Here is a 15,771-nt window from a genome sequence, read left to right as displayed (position 1 = left end):
AATACGTTGGGACGACTTGTTTATAGCATTAAACAGCTGTGACTTTATTAAGGTAATGACATGTAGTACAAGAACATTCAGTGCTACATGATAATATATTCATGTTGTTGTCGTTTTGTTTTCTCTCAAAGACACCTTGACAGTTCCTCGATCTCCAAAAGCACCATACCACTCCAGGATGTTGCATGCAATTAATCACAGGTGAGTACTGGACAGAGAGGTGGATTTTGTCCTTTATCTATGAGGGCACAAATTAACCTGCTCATGCTCATAGGTTTTCCCCAAGCTTCACCTGATTTCCCCCCCACCATAATACTGATAAATTTGTTCTTGAGCACTGCAAAACAGTCAGATAAATAAGTGAATACATAAATGAGGGCACACATTTATTGCCACAAGGCAGTCCTGTCTTTACTCTTGAATGACTGGCTTATTGTGTAGACATGACTCGCCGTATTAAAGTGCCTCTGTTTGCAAAAAAAACCTGATATTACCAGCCAAACAACCACGGGCACAGACTTATGATTTGTCTTCAGTCCATATTAAGCCGAGCTGCACTTTTTTTTTTTAAGTAACAGTCCTCGTTCTCATGGAAGTATTAATGCTCAACCAGGCAATCATTCTTGCCAAATGTTAGTCTTGTCATTGATAATGTTCAAAGTGCATGACTAAATATTTTAGGTACAATTTTGAGAGGGATGTCGGATAACATTGACATCTGCAGTTGGTTTTATTGTGTCTTGTTTTATGATTGGTTACAATAGGGTGGCAAATAAGGCCTCCGTGAGCCTGTAATTTTTAATTAGTAAATGTAGGTAACAACTTACAGGTGTTCTCTACCTTATGTCTCTGCATAATTGTATTACCTGAGTGGTTGTGTAATGATATTAATACAACTGTTTTTCTGTTCCTGATTTGACAGGTTTACTCACACATTTAAGATAACCACCTGTGATTATTGTCACAAACAGATGTTCCTGGGTTTTAAATGCAAGGAGTGCAAGTAAGGATAAGCAGACAAATGTTTTATCCATAAAAATCACAAAAAAAGGACAGTTCAGTACCTAAGAAAACCACAAAAGTTAAATTTAGGGAATACGTTCTCCTGTATCTTTGAAATAAATACAGCCCTTCAAAATTAAAACTGATTCTTGAGTAGGGCGTTTAATAACCAATCAAAGAAATAAATTAACTGCAACTACAGAGATTTCATGTTTTATAACGTAACTTTGAGAGCTAGTTTTTCCAGTTCTTCCTGATTCGACAAGCTAGATATGTATGTCACATACCAGTTCCACTGAAGGTTAGTAGTTTTCCCAATGCTATGCCCAGTTTTCTCAGCATCTTAACCAGAGCACTGTGACATGTTACATGATATAGTTTTTTCTCTCCACAGGTTTAAATGTCACCGAGACTGCGCAAGTAAGGCTGCACCTTCTTGTAGTCTACCCAATGAATATGTGCAAGTTTTTATTAATAGTTTAAAGGAAGGTAGGTAAATCTGAAATTTTTTGACAAAAAAACAGCATGAAACTTACTTGTAGTTTTTAGCGGGATTTAATATGTGATAGATGAGAGCAAATGAAGAAGTAAGGAAAGAAACTTGGATTTGTAATTCAGTTCTCTTAAGATATTTGATTGTAAAAACAAAGGAATTGTGAAATCATGATACTCATCACAAGATATTTTAAGATATACCTGTATCTCCATTTAGAAGAGCCTGCTATATGTGGGAAGTAGACCAAAATAATTGAAAGCTATGTTCAGCTTTCAAAGAAATAAATAATTAAAGAATGAATTGCTTTTGTTGCTTAAACTTCAACAGGTTCACCAAATGCTGGTCGAAGAGTGGACAACCCTAACCTGATCTTCTCAGCCAGCACGCTGGACAGCTCAGGGCTGCGGCCAGTGTTCCAGATACCGGACTCGAGCTCGAACACGTCATCGTGTAACTCATCAACCCCCTCCTCCCCTGCCCCGGGCCTCCCCGCCTCAGCCAGTATCACCTCCCCGTCACCGGGCCCTTCCCCGCAGATACAGTTTAAGTTCCCAGGTGAGGGTACTACACAGCAGTCACCTGTCGTCACACCTGTTGTCACGCCTACACATACTTCCCCAGCACCTCTCACAAGCAGTTCCACCTTCCCACCACCGTTTCAGCACCCTGTCAGCCCCGAAATTCATGCTTCCTCCCATCCCACCCTTCAAAAGCCTGTCTTTACGTTTCAGCCTCATGTTATAGCATCACCTCAGTCGTTACCTTCAAGTGATCTACAGGTCCCATCTGTTCCCATCGTTCTGTCATCTGTCCCTGCTATTGTATCATCATCATCGGACCTCTGTTCTCTACCTGTCCCATCACATTGCCCAGGCAAACTTCCTTCTCACCTGTCTGCCTCGTTACCTGTCCCCCACAGCACTCTGCCTATCCCTGTACCACCTCCTCAGAGGCAGCTCTCTTGTCCCACATACATGTCCTTATCACCAGTTTCCCATTCTCCTTCCCCTAACTCATCTCACACCCCCTCACCTGAAATCCTGGTTACGGAGTTTGTTTTCTCTGAGGATAACACCATTAGCACTGTGACCCACAAACCATCCATCCCAAGCCCCCCTCAGAATCACTGTTACCTCACCTCAGCGTCGCAGATCCTAGAGATTCCTCATACACCATCCCCTCCAAGCTCACCGGACCATTCTTTCTTAAAACCACGCAGACACGCCAGTTTTTCGACTGGCATAAGCAGGCCTGTTTCCATGCCGACTCGGCACCACAGTTTCTCAGTTAGACTAGCAGAGCATCGTAACTCGTTGGTGCGGTCTTCCCTACATACCTCCTCCAAACCTCAAATGTCAGGAAATCTTTTTTGTCGTATCAGGTCAGCCTTTTCATTTTTTTGTGGTGATGGTAAGAAAAGCAACAGTGTTTTATGTAGTACTAGTGCACCTGAGTTATCTGACCCTGCTTACACTTTGTCAGTACCAGGGGTCTGTTGTAGTCACACGAGATCTCATGAAATCTCAGCTGATTGGATGTTTCAAGGCAACCAAGGTAGGCAACTCTTGTGACTTTTTGACATATTCTAGTTCCTTTACTAGAAGGCTACTGTTTTAGGGTACTTTACCTGATTCATTGAGGCTTCAGGTGCTCTGACCTAGGTAGCACAATGCTCTAAGAATAACCATCAGTAAACCTACATGTAAGGCTGACATTGGAAGTTGAATTAAATTGACATTACCTCTCGTCAGGTGTCAAACTCTCCAACTCTCAAACTCGCCAGTACAGAGACAAAGGGATGAAACATAGCATATAATATTCATTTTGGTTTTTGACTGGAATTTTTTTGTTTTAGATGATTGGTTATTTTTACAGGGAAAACCGTACCATTTTCTGTACATCTAATATAGATATCTTTAAAACCAGTGTGGAATTCAGCCCTATTTCCTCATTTATTCATCCATTCATACCCTGTCCTTTTGTAAACCTTTGTTCTTCACCATGTCTTACTTTGTGAAATGTGTATGAATTTACCACAACATTACTGTTTGTGACAGAGATGTGTGGATGCCCTTTGTGGAAGTGATAGTTTGTGTTCAAATGATTTTTACCACAACATTACTGTTGGTGACTGAGATGTGTGGATGCCTTTGTGGAAGTGATAGTTTGTGTTCAAATGATTTTTACCACAACATTACTGTTGGTGACTGAGATGTGTGGATGCCTTTGTGGAAGTGATAGTTTGTGTTCAAATGATTTTTACCACAACATAACTGTTGGTGACTGAGATGTGTGGATGCCTTTGTGGAAGTGATAGTTTGTGTTCAAATGATTTTTACCGCAACATTACTGTTGGTGACTGAGATGTGTGGATACCCTGTGTGGAAGTGATAGTTTGTGTTCAAATGATTTTTACCACAACATTACTGTTGGTGACTGAGATGTGTGGATGCCTTTGTGGAAGTGATAGTTTGTGTTCAAATGATTTTTACCACAACATAACTGTTTGTGACTGAGATGTGTGGATACCCTGTGTGGAAGTGATAGTTTGTGTTTAAATGATTGTTGCCACAACATTACTGTTGGTGACTGAGATGCGTGGATGCCCTTTGTGGAAGTGATAGTTTGTGTTCAAATGATTGTTACCACAACATTACTGTTGGTGACTGAGATGTGTGGATGCCCTTTGTGGAAGTGATAGTTTGTGTTCAAATGATTGTTACCACAACATTACTGTTTGTGACTGAGATGTGTGGATGCCCTTTGTGGAAGTGATAGTTTGTGTTCAAATGATTTTTACTACAACATTACTGTTTGTGACTGAGATGTGTGGATGCCCTTTGTGGAAGTGATAGTTTGTGTTCAAATGATTTTTACCACAACATTACTGTTGGTGACTGAGATGTGTGGATGCCCTTTGTGGAAGTGATAGTTTGTGTTCAAATGATTGTTACCACAACATTACTGTTTGTGACTGAGATGTGTGGATGCCTACAACAACCTCTTTTCTTCAATAATTCATCTGTTGCCCCTTTTAAGGTTCCGTACTGAGTTGGTTGTACCGTGAGTTGGTTACACCATGAGTTGGTTACACCATGAGTTGGATAACCTTGAAAAGTTATAAATTTAACGTGATATTTCTTTCATGGAAAAGCGTAGAAATTGAGAATTATTTCTTAAAAGGAGTTTTAACACGTAGAGTATGTGTAGACTTTAATTCCTTTTATTTATTTTGTCGGGTTATTTTCAGGCTTGGTAATGTATGTTTGTAGTAAAGTCTACTTTTGGAAAATATCTTAATCAAACGGTCTAGACAGCTGAGGGAAGTTGGATTCTTGGAATGGACCCAGGGGGAGTCTAGACATATTTCTGGTACTAGAAAAAGCAGGATAGTTGTTTCCAGTGCGCATGATCTAGATTTCATCGATGCGGGACAAACAAATCAACATGACAGTGTTAAAGCATTGTGACCCTCTGGAGTTCAACACATTTCAGCAAAATGAGTGTGTTTTGTTCCACTCATTGTGACTTCTGAGACTTTACATGGGTTCAAGGAAAGTTTTAGTCGAAAATTTAGAAAAATACGTTTTTAGAAATTGAATTGGAGTTGATTTCTGGGCTTTCACCGAAGACTGTAAAGTGGTGCCATAGACATAAATGATCATGTGCTCTTGTTTATCACACCTGTGACATGTTAAGAGGTACCATTCAAAGAACTGTCTGGCTTATCGGTGTTGTACATGACCCAACATGTCTTGTTTCAAGTAGCAGTAATATTGTCTGATTGATGCGTTTTCAGAGATAGACTACGGTTCCCCAGCCGAGGCTGCCACGGATGGGTTTGTGGAGTATAGGTCCCCTACAGACGAGTAAGTAGTGGCATGCTACATATTTCTTCTCTTGACGAGCTGTTTGTTTCACGGTACTGAAACGGGTTAAAATTTTCAATAGCAACAACATCATACAGAAAGTGGGGCCTCCGTGGCTCAGTTGGTTAGCTGGCTAGCGCAGCACAATGACCCAGGAGCCTCCCAACGATGCGGTCGCTGTGAGTTCAAGTCCAGCTCGTGCTGGCTTTCCTTCCGGCCATTCATGGGAAGGTCTGGCAGCAACCTGCTGATGGTCGTGGGTTTCCCTTTGGCTCTGCCCAGTTTCCTCCCACCATAATGCTGGCCGCCGTCGTATAAGTGAAATATTCTTCAGTAGAGCATAAAACACCAATCAAATAATAAATAAATCATGCAGAAAGTTAAGTTGTCTTTCGCACAAGCCACTGTTAAATGAATGATAGTGTTAAAAAAATGAATTCAACGACCCATGTTATAAAGTAGGATATCAAAACTTTGTCGTCAGACCAAGCGACCAAATGACTTACAGAGCTACCAGACACAGCTAAATATGGTTCAGCATCATTCAAAATAAGCATTTATTTTACAGTTTTACATGTATCTTAGTGCTGCTCAAACAATCCCGAAAGTCTTTTAAAACTAGTTTGGAAACAAAAACATTTATGATTTTTCTTTAACTGCTGTTTAATATTGCAGAGAGGCATGTCGGGAATAGTTTTATGATCAGTTTTGACAAGCTTAACAATGAACAAAAATTTGCCCAAACAGGAATGTTTTATGTTTACTCTCAAGACAGAGGTTTCCATTGTTAACAGAGTTTCTGTTTTGTACCTGGTTTTATCCTCATGTCCATTTGAGGGTCTCAGAAACTGAAACTCTTTCTGTGACTCATCTATTTACATGTTATTTGCAACTTGGTTGTATATGTGGGATCCAGAGAAGTGTGCCTGTGTTCATTGAACAGTGATCATTGACTTCGGTTCATTGTAATTACAGTCGCATATAAACATACAAATGTATCTCTTTAAAATGTGCTGCCTCAGTAGTTACCGTAAACTTCATAGCCTACAGTAGTTTGTGGATGCCCTGGTCAGCTATGTGTTCAGACTTTCTTTTCCTTCTGTTTACAGTGATATTGTAAATACAAATACTTCAAACGACAGTGATAAGACCCTTATAGATGTAAGTATCTTGTGGACTTGTAAGAATAAGATCTTTATATAGCATGATAAGGATGTTTGTTCTTTTACTGAGAAATTTGTCTTCCCAAGACCTTTGTATAGAGTGGAGAGCTTGTTGGGGTGGAGTTACCATGTAATAGTAGAGATGTCTTAGCTGTTTTCTCTTAACGTTAAAATCTGAAGAACTGTTAAAATGTGTTAACATTTACCCTAATTCTTCAATCTTTTTGCATAGGAACAAGCAACTTTTGGTGTAATTTGTGCATGTTTTTAATACGATTTTGGAAACTACGTCGGTTGGATTGACCAGTGCCTGGGCTTCACAAAATTTATGAATTTATCAGTCTACACAGAATAAACTTGAATAAACACTTTGCAAACATGCGAAAAAGTTTAAGAATTACAGTAACAATTCTCTTTACATGAAAAAATGGAAAACTCTTAAAATATGTTAACATTAAAAATGATGAAGGTTGAAAACCTGGTAGTGAGTGAAATGTATTTTATTGGGAAAGGAAGTCAGAAATATTGAGTGGCCAAACTATTTATTGTTACTCACCAAATATGAAGTCATTGTGTTAAAATTTACGTGAAACGGTTGCCGCTTTAGAATTTAAACTTGAAATTTTGTGACTTTCAGTGTGAAGTATATATGTAAAACAATGGCTTGTTTTTGCTTGACCTCTTTATTTTTACAGTATTTTTAATTTTACAATATTTGGTTGTCTGGTTAGGTAATAGCTAAACATTATTATTATTAGCTGTACTTTATGAACATACCATCAAGGTGTTTTCAGGAATATATGCGCTTATCATTTCAGAGTAACACATCGGAGAAAACTCTGCCGGACAGAGTGGACTCCCTTGATAGCCAGGATGACCCGTTTGGTCACAACTGGAACAGACAAAATAGCGTAAGTACCAGGTGTCAGAGTGGCGGTTCAGTTGGATAAAATATACGTAAAGAATGTAACTATACTATACAACAGTGGTCAGCATTATGTTGGAAGGAAGGCTGGCTCGGAAACCTTTGACTATTCGCAGTTTGTTGGCAGACCTTCACACGTAAAACCTTGACTTGTGAAGTTGTCAGGCAGAGTCCAGATCCTGTAGATTGAACAGTGGCTTAAGGAAAGTTTGTCAGATTTCTGAAGAAGGGCAGTGGTTTTGTCTGATTATTGTAACCCTCCAAAAGTAAGGCGTTTTTGTCTATGAGATTAATAAAAAAATAAATGCATTTGCTTCACAACACATGTTTTAAATATGTGGCTTTTGGGAAAGTTTGGCCAAGGAGGGTTAGCAAACCAGCACAGCGCAATGACCAAGGTGCCTCTAACCAATGTGGTCACTTAAGAGTTCAAGTCCAGCTCATGCTGGCTTCCTTTCCATCTGTAAGTGAGAAGGTCTGTCAGCAATCTGTGATTGGTCGTCGATTCCTCTGGGCTCTGGCTGGTTTCCTCCACGATACTGCTGGCCTTTGTCGTATTAGTGAAATATTATTGAGTACAGGGTAAAACACCAATCAAATAAATAAATAACTAAATAAGGAAAGTTTGTCAGATACTTTAGAAAGGGCAGAGGTTTTGTGCTGATTCTTTAAACATTTCAGATGTCACAGTTTTGACTACGTTCTTTTGTTACTAAACTATGCAATGAATGGATGCGGTACGCACAAAAAGACATCTGTTCTTGATAAGGGCTAAAAATGCATTTTCCTGAGCATAGGGATAAACATGTGCTTGTTATAGACATAAATGTACATTTGTGCCGTTTTTTTTTCCACATTTTTGTGCAAGTGAGCCCCATTCCCTTGACTGCTGAACAACCTCAGTATCACACTAAGTCAGATCAGGAGGATCTGTGTGTGTTAAACATTCTAGCTCCACATTGTCTTTCTGTTCTCACTGTGAATTCAAGCCCAGCTCATGCTGGCTTCCTACCCAGCAGTATGTGGGAAGGCCTGTCAGCAACCTGTGGATGGTTGTGGTTTTGCACCTGCGCGGTTTCCTCCCACCATAACCGCGGTGGTATAAGTGAAAACATTCTTGAGTACGGCGTAAAACACCGATGAAATAAATAAATAAATTCACGTTGTTTTTCAGTTGTCAGTTACATTAAAAGAGTGGGATATTCCATTTGGAGACCTGGTCCTGGGAGATGACATTGGAACTGGGCGTTTTGGTACTGTCTATAGGTGAGTCATCAGTCACTGGTTGACTTCATAGAATTAAAAGTGTCATGCGGGTATGAATTCTCAAGTGCTGAAGGGAGGAGAGTCCTCCATAGCTACAAGTGTTGAACTACTAGAGGTCGAGTTACCACAGCTACCCTATTTCTTCAACCTTTTCACATGTTCACCTTTCCTATTCTGAGGACATTTCTCTGTCAAGACTGAAAACAGGATATTTTTCTATGAAGCCCTGATGTTGGCAAACCGACCAAAACATAAATTCTCACCAGACAGGTAAAAAGCTTGAAGAAATTGGGTACTTGTATTGTGGCAATAGCGGTTGTGTTAAACACAGGAATCAAAAAGGAAATTCCCTTCACACCTGCTTAGAATGAAGAAAAAGATATTGATTTGTGGGATCCAATTGAAATTGAAGAATGTTTGGCTTTGATAAACCCTGTTTCAAACCCTGTTACAAATCAATTGAAATTTACATAACTAAATTTTGAGATCATTGAGCCTAAAATTTTTGTTCAAAACTTCTTAAAGACCTTATTATGTTTTATTTGGGAACGTTAGTTACTAAAGTTAAGGGTATACAATAGCGATATTATCACATTCACCAAATTATTGTACCAGGTAATTTTTAGGTGTTGTACGGTGTGACCTTGTTTTGACCTTGTGCTCTGCTATTTGTAGGGGTCAGTGGCACGGAGACGTGGCCATCAAGATGCTGAAGATGGATCCAGACAAAGATAACCAGGCACAAATGTCAGCCTTCAAGTTAGAGGTAACCTTGTAACTCCCAGGAACTCTAGGGGAGCAGGGGAGCACATACTTCAGAAAATACATGAAAAGAAATTCTGAAATGAAGATTATGATTTAAGGGAAATATAGAAAGTTAAGCCCACAAAAAAAGTTTCATTCTTTGGTCATATTTTATATCTTGTAGTAAGTTTCGAAGTGATGTTATCGATAAACATACTCTAAATCAAGTAATCACTCCCAATTCCTGGTCTTAAATTGCAAGGCACTTTTAGCCTGTAATGTCCTGTTTGGATGTGACATAATCTTTTGAAGTAAATGGACTTTGTTTTCCTTTTTGCAGGTTGCCATGTTGAGGAAGACCCGGCATGACAATTTAGTACTGTTTATGGGAGCCTGTATGAAGCCTCCACACTTAGCTATTGTCACAAGGTAATAACAGCTGTTGTACATCGATGACAAATCATCAAAATTGTCCTTCCCAATAAGGTTATTGCCTCCCACCAGTGTTGTATTGCAGACTTTGAAGAAGCAAAACTTCATGTCTGTGATCTTTATTAATATTGATGCATGTTGGCAAGTGGTACAATGTGAGATTCTTTAAATTTATTGCATCTAGCTCTTTATAAAACTGAGCACACTATTTGGTTTGCCTTCTGCAAAGTGATTAATTCTGTATGTATGCTAGTGCATTGCATTAGGTGTTGCCGGCCCTGTACTTTATAATGTCATAGTATGCTTTCCAAACATAACCAAGCCAGAGTAAGGCTGATATTCAGGTGCCACTGGTTTATTGAGAGTGGTACAGTTCTAGTTCATGTATATATCTGGTGGTACTGATGTCGTACTTGAAGCAGGAGCATGATTTTGTAATAGAGGATTGATGGCCCATCAATATCAAAACTGTCAATAAGTGAGTGTATTTGTTACTTTCATTTTCAGTTTATGCAAAGGGAAAACATTATACACTCACATACACTCCTTGAAGGAGAAGTTCCCCATGAACAAGACCGTTATCATCGCCTCACAGATAGCACAGGTAAGTTAGACTTTCCCAACATTGCCAGTTGTCATGACAACATGTTGCTAGAAAGACCTGTCAGAAAGACAACAAAATGAGTCTTTTTGAGAATGCTGATTGTTCCTTATATCATTAAACAGCTGACTTCATTTTTATGTGAAAAAAAAAAGAAAAGCAGAAAGTACGCAGAAAACTATATCTAAATCTAAATTTACAATGGCTTATCTTTGCAATAAAGTGCTTGAATTGTAATATTAGAATATATTAATATGGATTCTTAGTAATAATGTTGGATTCCTGCGAAAGGAGTTTTATTTACTTTCATTTTCACCTAGGAAAGTTCTTGTGAGATTTACCTTGTAATGTAGTGACATTCATATAAACAAACTGTTCCCTGAAGTCGCGTCATACCAAAGATTTTAGAAATGGTGCTTGTTTCTGCCTCACTTGGCACTCAGCACTGACAAAATAGAGCAAGTACTGGTTAAATCGGTGCCCTATAATGTGACTGGATTGGGTCTGGGGTCTCCGGCATGACACTCAAGTGGCAGCAGAATGAACTCCTGCTGGAAATAGACACATCAAATGTACACGCCCCTAATGACTCCTCGTAGTCATATGACTGAAAGACTACAAAAATCCACAAGCACACATACACTGTTTCAACAATAAATACCTTGCCTGGGTTGGCATTCACAGCAAAAACAGGCCTGAAAATTTGTGTCTAACATCTCTGTTGTGGTAAGATCCATATTATCCTGCTCAAGGTTATGTACTAATCTGTCTAGGTTTAATACTTGATTGTTTTTTTGTTGTTTTTTGTAGGGAATGGGGTACCTCCATGCTAGGGGCATTGTCCACAAAGATTTAAAAACAAAAAATATTTTTTTAGAGCGGGACCGAGTGATTATTACAGATTTCGGCCTCTTTAACGTCACAAAACTTTGTGGGGCCAGCAGGTATGTTGTATCTTTTGGTATTGTTGTTGTTGTTGTATGTTGTATGACTGCTTATTTGATGGCGATTGGTATTGTTGTTGTATGTTGTATGACTGCTTATTTGATGATGATTGGTTTTGTTAGTCAAGAAAACTACCATTGACCATTTACTGTCACCAAGCTTCATCTAATTCATCCAAAGCTACTAGTATATGACAAACCAGTGTGTTTTGCTGCTGCTGTTGTTGTTGTAATCAGGAAGGACAACTGACCGAGCGTACTCTCAGGCTGATTGCACTGTCTTTCGTGAGATGGCTGAAATATTCCAAATGTGGCATGAAACCTTAACCACTCTCACTGTGTGTATTGTTGTTGTTCTGATAAACAGGAAGGGAAACTGGCTGAGCATACCCCCGGGCTGGTTGTGTTACCTCTCACCAGAGATCATCTGCTCCCTTCAGGCTGGCAGCCACTTCCACTGTAACAGTGACCTGCCCTTCTCAGAACAGTCAGACGTATATGCATTTGGGTGAGTTGTCTCCCCTTTCTCCTGATGTAAAATCAAATACCCTGAATGACACAAAATTTCACCGGCAAAAGTGCATTTTTAGAGGCAAATAAATTTCACAAAATATTATCTTTGGTGCTGAAACTTTTTTTAAAGTTAATTTTGAAGTAGGATACACCCCATGTTCAAAAAAAAAAGTGAAACCACCTTTCCAAAATCAATACAGCTTTCAGAAAATATGCTAGTTAGTGATGGACGAAATTTATGGTCATTTATGGTATACATGAATTTGTTGAAGCCTGTATTTAGTTGTGTCCTAATTTCTACTTCAAGTAGATAAAGGGTATATCCTCCAAAGAAGTGATAAAGCATGCATCAAATAGAAATCTGATTGTTTTTTGTTTTTTGCTTTTCTTCCTCGACTGCTTGGGTGGCCTAATATTTAGAGCATCTGAAGTCAGGAGACCTGGGATCAAACCCGAGTCGGGCCACACCAGTGACTTTCAAAATGGTACTTGTTTTGTGTTCAGCATGATACTTCTGTGGCGGCAGCACTTTGTCAGCATCTAGATACAGTATATATACACACACCTAATGACTCCTCGTCATCATGAATTAAAAATTGTTAAGTACGACATTAAACCCCAAACATTCATACAGTCATTCATTCATTTTTTTTTTTCCTCAGCACGGTGTGGTATGAGCTGCTGACAGGGGAGTGGCCTTTCAAAAAGATGCCAGCAGAGACGATTATCTGGCAGGTGGGGCGCGGCCTCAAACAGTCACTGAGTAATGTTCAAGCCTCCAGAGATGTAAAGGTGAGCTCCAAGCAGGGATCATTTTTATCCATGCTTAACTCAAGACATAACTCTGATTCACAATTATCTCAGCTTAACTCTTATTCACACTTCTCAGCTTAATTCTCATTCACACTTCTCAACTCAATTGTTATTCACACTTCTCAGCTCCACTCTTATTCACACTTATCTCAACCCTTATTCAAGTTTATCTCAGCTCAACTTTTATTCTTGCTTATCTCAGCTCAACACTTACATGTATTCACACTTATCTCTACTTTACTCTTATTCACACTTATTCCGGCTTAAATCTCATTCACACTTACTCTAATGCGCCCCTTTTGTTGGCTGATTTATCATGAGCCCCTATCTTGAATTAACTCCAAGTCGCTCTTATTTCTATAAGCTCTTGAGTAACAGTTTTGTCAGATTAATTTTGATTCACACTTATCTCAGTTCAGGGCAGGTTCAAATTTAATCTGTATGAAAATTTAATCTGAATGATTTCAACTGCTTCAGTATTAAATGGTATCATTGATATTGTACACCCAGTGTAGGAAATCAAAGCAGTGCAATTTTTTGGACTACCTTTGAATTAAAATTAAATATCCCCAGAGCGACATTTGTCGGTTTAATTTACAGTTGCATTAAAAATTAAGCAGTTTCTAAAGTTAGTAGTTATGAAATTGATTTGTTTTTCGGACCAAGGGGATTTGTATAAAAGTGCTCTCAGGTTATTGTGCTCTGATTGTGTTGTGTTTGCAGGATGTGCTGATGATTTGCTGGACTTACAAACCTAGTGATCGACCAGACTTTAGTCGTTTGTTAAAGGCCTTAGAAAGACTACCAAAGAAAAGGTTACTGCGTAGCCCATCTCACCCGGTGCACTTGTCACGGAGCGCGGAGTCGGTCATCTGACTACTGCTCACATGCTGACATCACGAGCAAAGGTCATAGGTCAGTCGGGTTGTAGTGCACCAGTCACAGTGCCAAGCTCCCCAAGTATCATGCTTATAATATGGCCCTCCAGCATACTGATATGTGTAAGCAACCGGGGTGATTTCAGCAGAATTGACATTTCTCCTGTATACTGATTGTCACAAAGATGACACTGTGTGGAGAAGTACGGCCATCCAGCACACTGATATGTGTAAGCAACTGTGGTAATTTCAGCAGAATGGACAGTTCTCCTGTATACTGATTGTCAGAAAGATGACATTGTGTGGAGAAGTACAGCCATCCAGCACACTGATATGTGTAAGCAACTGTGGTAATTTCAGCAGAATTGACAGTACTTCAATACACTGAGTGTCACTAGGATGATGCTGTGTGGAGAGGTACAGCCTTCCAGCATACTGATTGGTATAAGCAACTGGTAATTCCAGCAGAATGGACAGTTCCTCTGTATACTGATTGTCACAAAGATGACACTGTGTGGAGAAGTACAGCCATCCAGCACACTGATATGTGTAAGCAACTGTGGTAATTTCAGCAGAATTGACAGTACTTCAGTACACTGAGTGTCACTAGGATGATGCTGTGTGGAGAGGTACAGCCTTCCAGCATACTGATTGGTATAAGCAACTGGTAATTCCAGCAGAATGGACAGTTCCTCTGTATACTGATTGTCACAAAGATGACACTGTGTGGAGAGGTACAGCCATCCAGCACACTGATATGTGTAAGCAACTGTGGTAATTTCAGCAGAATGGACAGTTCTTCTGTATACTGATTGTCACAAAGATGACACTGTGTGGAGAAGTACAGCCCTCCAGCATACTGATATGTGTAATCAACTGTGGTAATTTCAGCAGAATGGACAGTTCTCCTGTATACTGATTGTCACAAAGATGACACTGTGTGGAGAAGTACAGCCCTCCAGCACACTGATATGTGTAAGCAACTGTGGTGATTTCAGCAGAATTGACAGTTCTCCTGTATACTGATTGTCACAAAGATGGCACTGTGTGTGAAGTACAGCCCTCCAGCATACTGATATGTGTAAGCAACTGTGGTGATTTCAGCAGAATTGACAGCTCTTCTGTATACTGATTGTCACAAAGATGACACTGTGTGGAGAAGTACAGCCATCCAGCACACTGATATGTGTAAGCAACTGTGGTGATTTCAGCAGAATTGACAGTACTTCAGTACACTGAGTGTCACAAGGATGACAGTTCTCCAAACCAGTGATATGAATGGTGACAGAAAGGTTAAAACATCAGTCAAATCCAGTGGATGTATGTCAGCACTGGAGATATGTGTGTATTTTGAGTTGCAGCTTTCATATGAAGTAACACTGATGTTGATATGCGGTTCCTGTATCATGTTCTGTACCTTATTGTATATCATGTCACAACTAAGAGACAAAGGCAACTTTTGATATCAAGCAGTATATTTGTAAAAGTTGACCTAACAGGAACGCATGAAGATTTGCAATTTGCCATCTGATGAGGACATATATATCAGCCGTTCAAGAAGAGATGAATTTTAGAGTTTATGATTCTGTCACCAGACGTAAGGTGTGACAATAGGTAGTTCTGCCTAAAAGGTGATACAAAGCTTTCCTGGTGGCAGGCTAAATACAAGTGTATATACGTTTGCTGACTCAGAAGGTGGCTAAATCTGCCTTCAAATAACTATGGGGATTCACTCTTAAAACTAATCTAGCTGTTGAGAATAAATGCAGAGGTTGACTGTACATCATGTGTGTGGAGGGAGCTGATGCAGTTTTCCGCTTAATACAATGTCACTTCTGATTTATTATATGTCAGGCAAGGGGCCTGCCTGGCTCTGAAGACTCAGGCTTTCTCTACATATTAACAGTATCGTGACAAATGTGGACAGTTACCTGATCCGATGTCACACCTGATGTGTGATTTGTCTGGCAACTGTCCTGAAGACTCAAGCTTTCTCTACATATTAACAGTATCATGACAAGTGTGGACAGTTACCTGATCCGATGTCGCACCTGATGTGTGAATTGTCCGGCAACTGTCCTGAAGACTCAAGCTTTCTCTACATATTAACAGTATCGTGACAAAT

General features: G+C 39.5%; 1 protein-coding gene across 1 annotated transcript; it reads left to right on the top strand.

Annotated features, from left to right (window-relative positions):
- Positions 1-137: 137 nt before the first annotated feature.
- On the top strand, positions 138-15,550 carry LOC135476245 (kinase suppressor of Ras 2-like). The gene is made up of 15 exons (XM_064756196.1): positions 138-201; positions 923-1,003; positions 1,397-1,491; positions 1,826-2,053; positions 5,298-5,367; positions 6,477-6,528; positions 7,349-7,441; positions 8,630-8,721; positions 9,397-9,487; positions 9,806-9,894; positions 10,405-10,501; positions 11,309-11,442; positions 11,810-11,950; positions 12,618-12,747; positions 13,492-15,550. The coding sequence occupies exons 1-15, from the start codon at positions 179-181 to the stop codon at positions 13,642-13,644; spliced, it is 1,569 nt and encodes a 522-aa protein (XP_064612266.1). The 5' UTR covers positions 138-178; the 3' UTR covers positions 13,645-15,550.
- The last annotated feature ends 221 nt before the right edge of the window (positions 15,551-15,771 follow it).

Source organism: Liolophura sinensis, chromosome 10, assembly GCF_032854445.1.
Source record: "Liolophura sinensis isolate JHLJ2023 chromosome 10, CUHK_Ljap_v2, whole genome shotgun sequence".
Lineage (NCBI taxonomy): Eukaryota > Metazoa > Mollusca > Polyplacophora > Chitonida > Chitonidae > Liolophura > Liolophura sinensis.
This window is presented reverse-complemented; position numbering and strand designations above follow the sequence as displayed.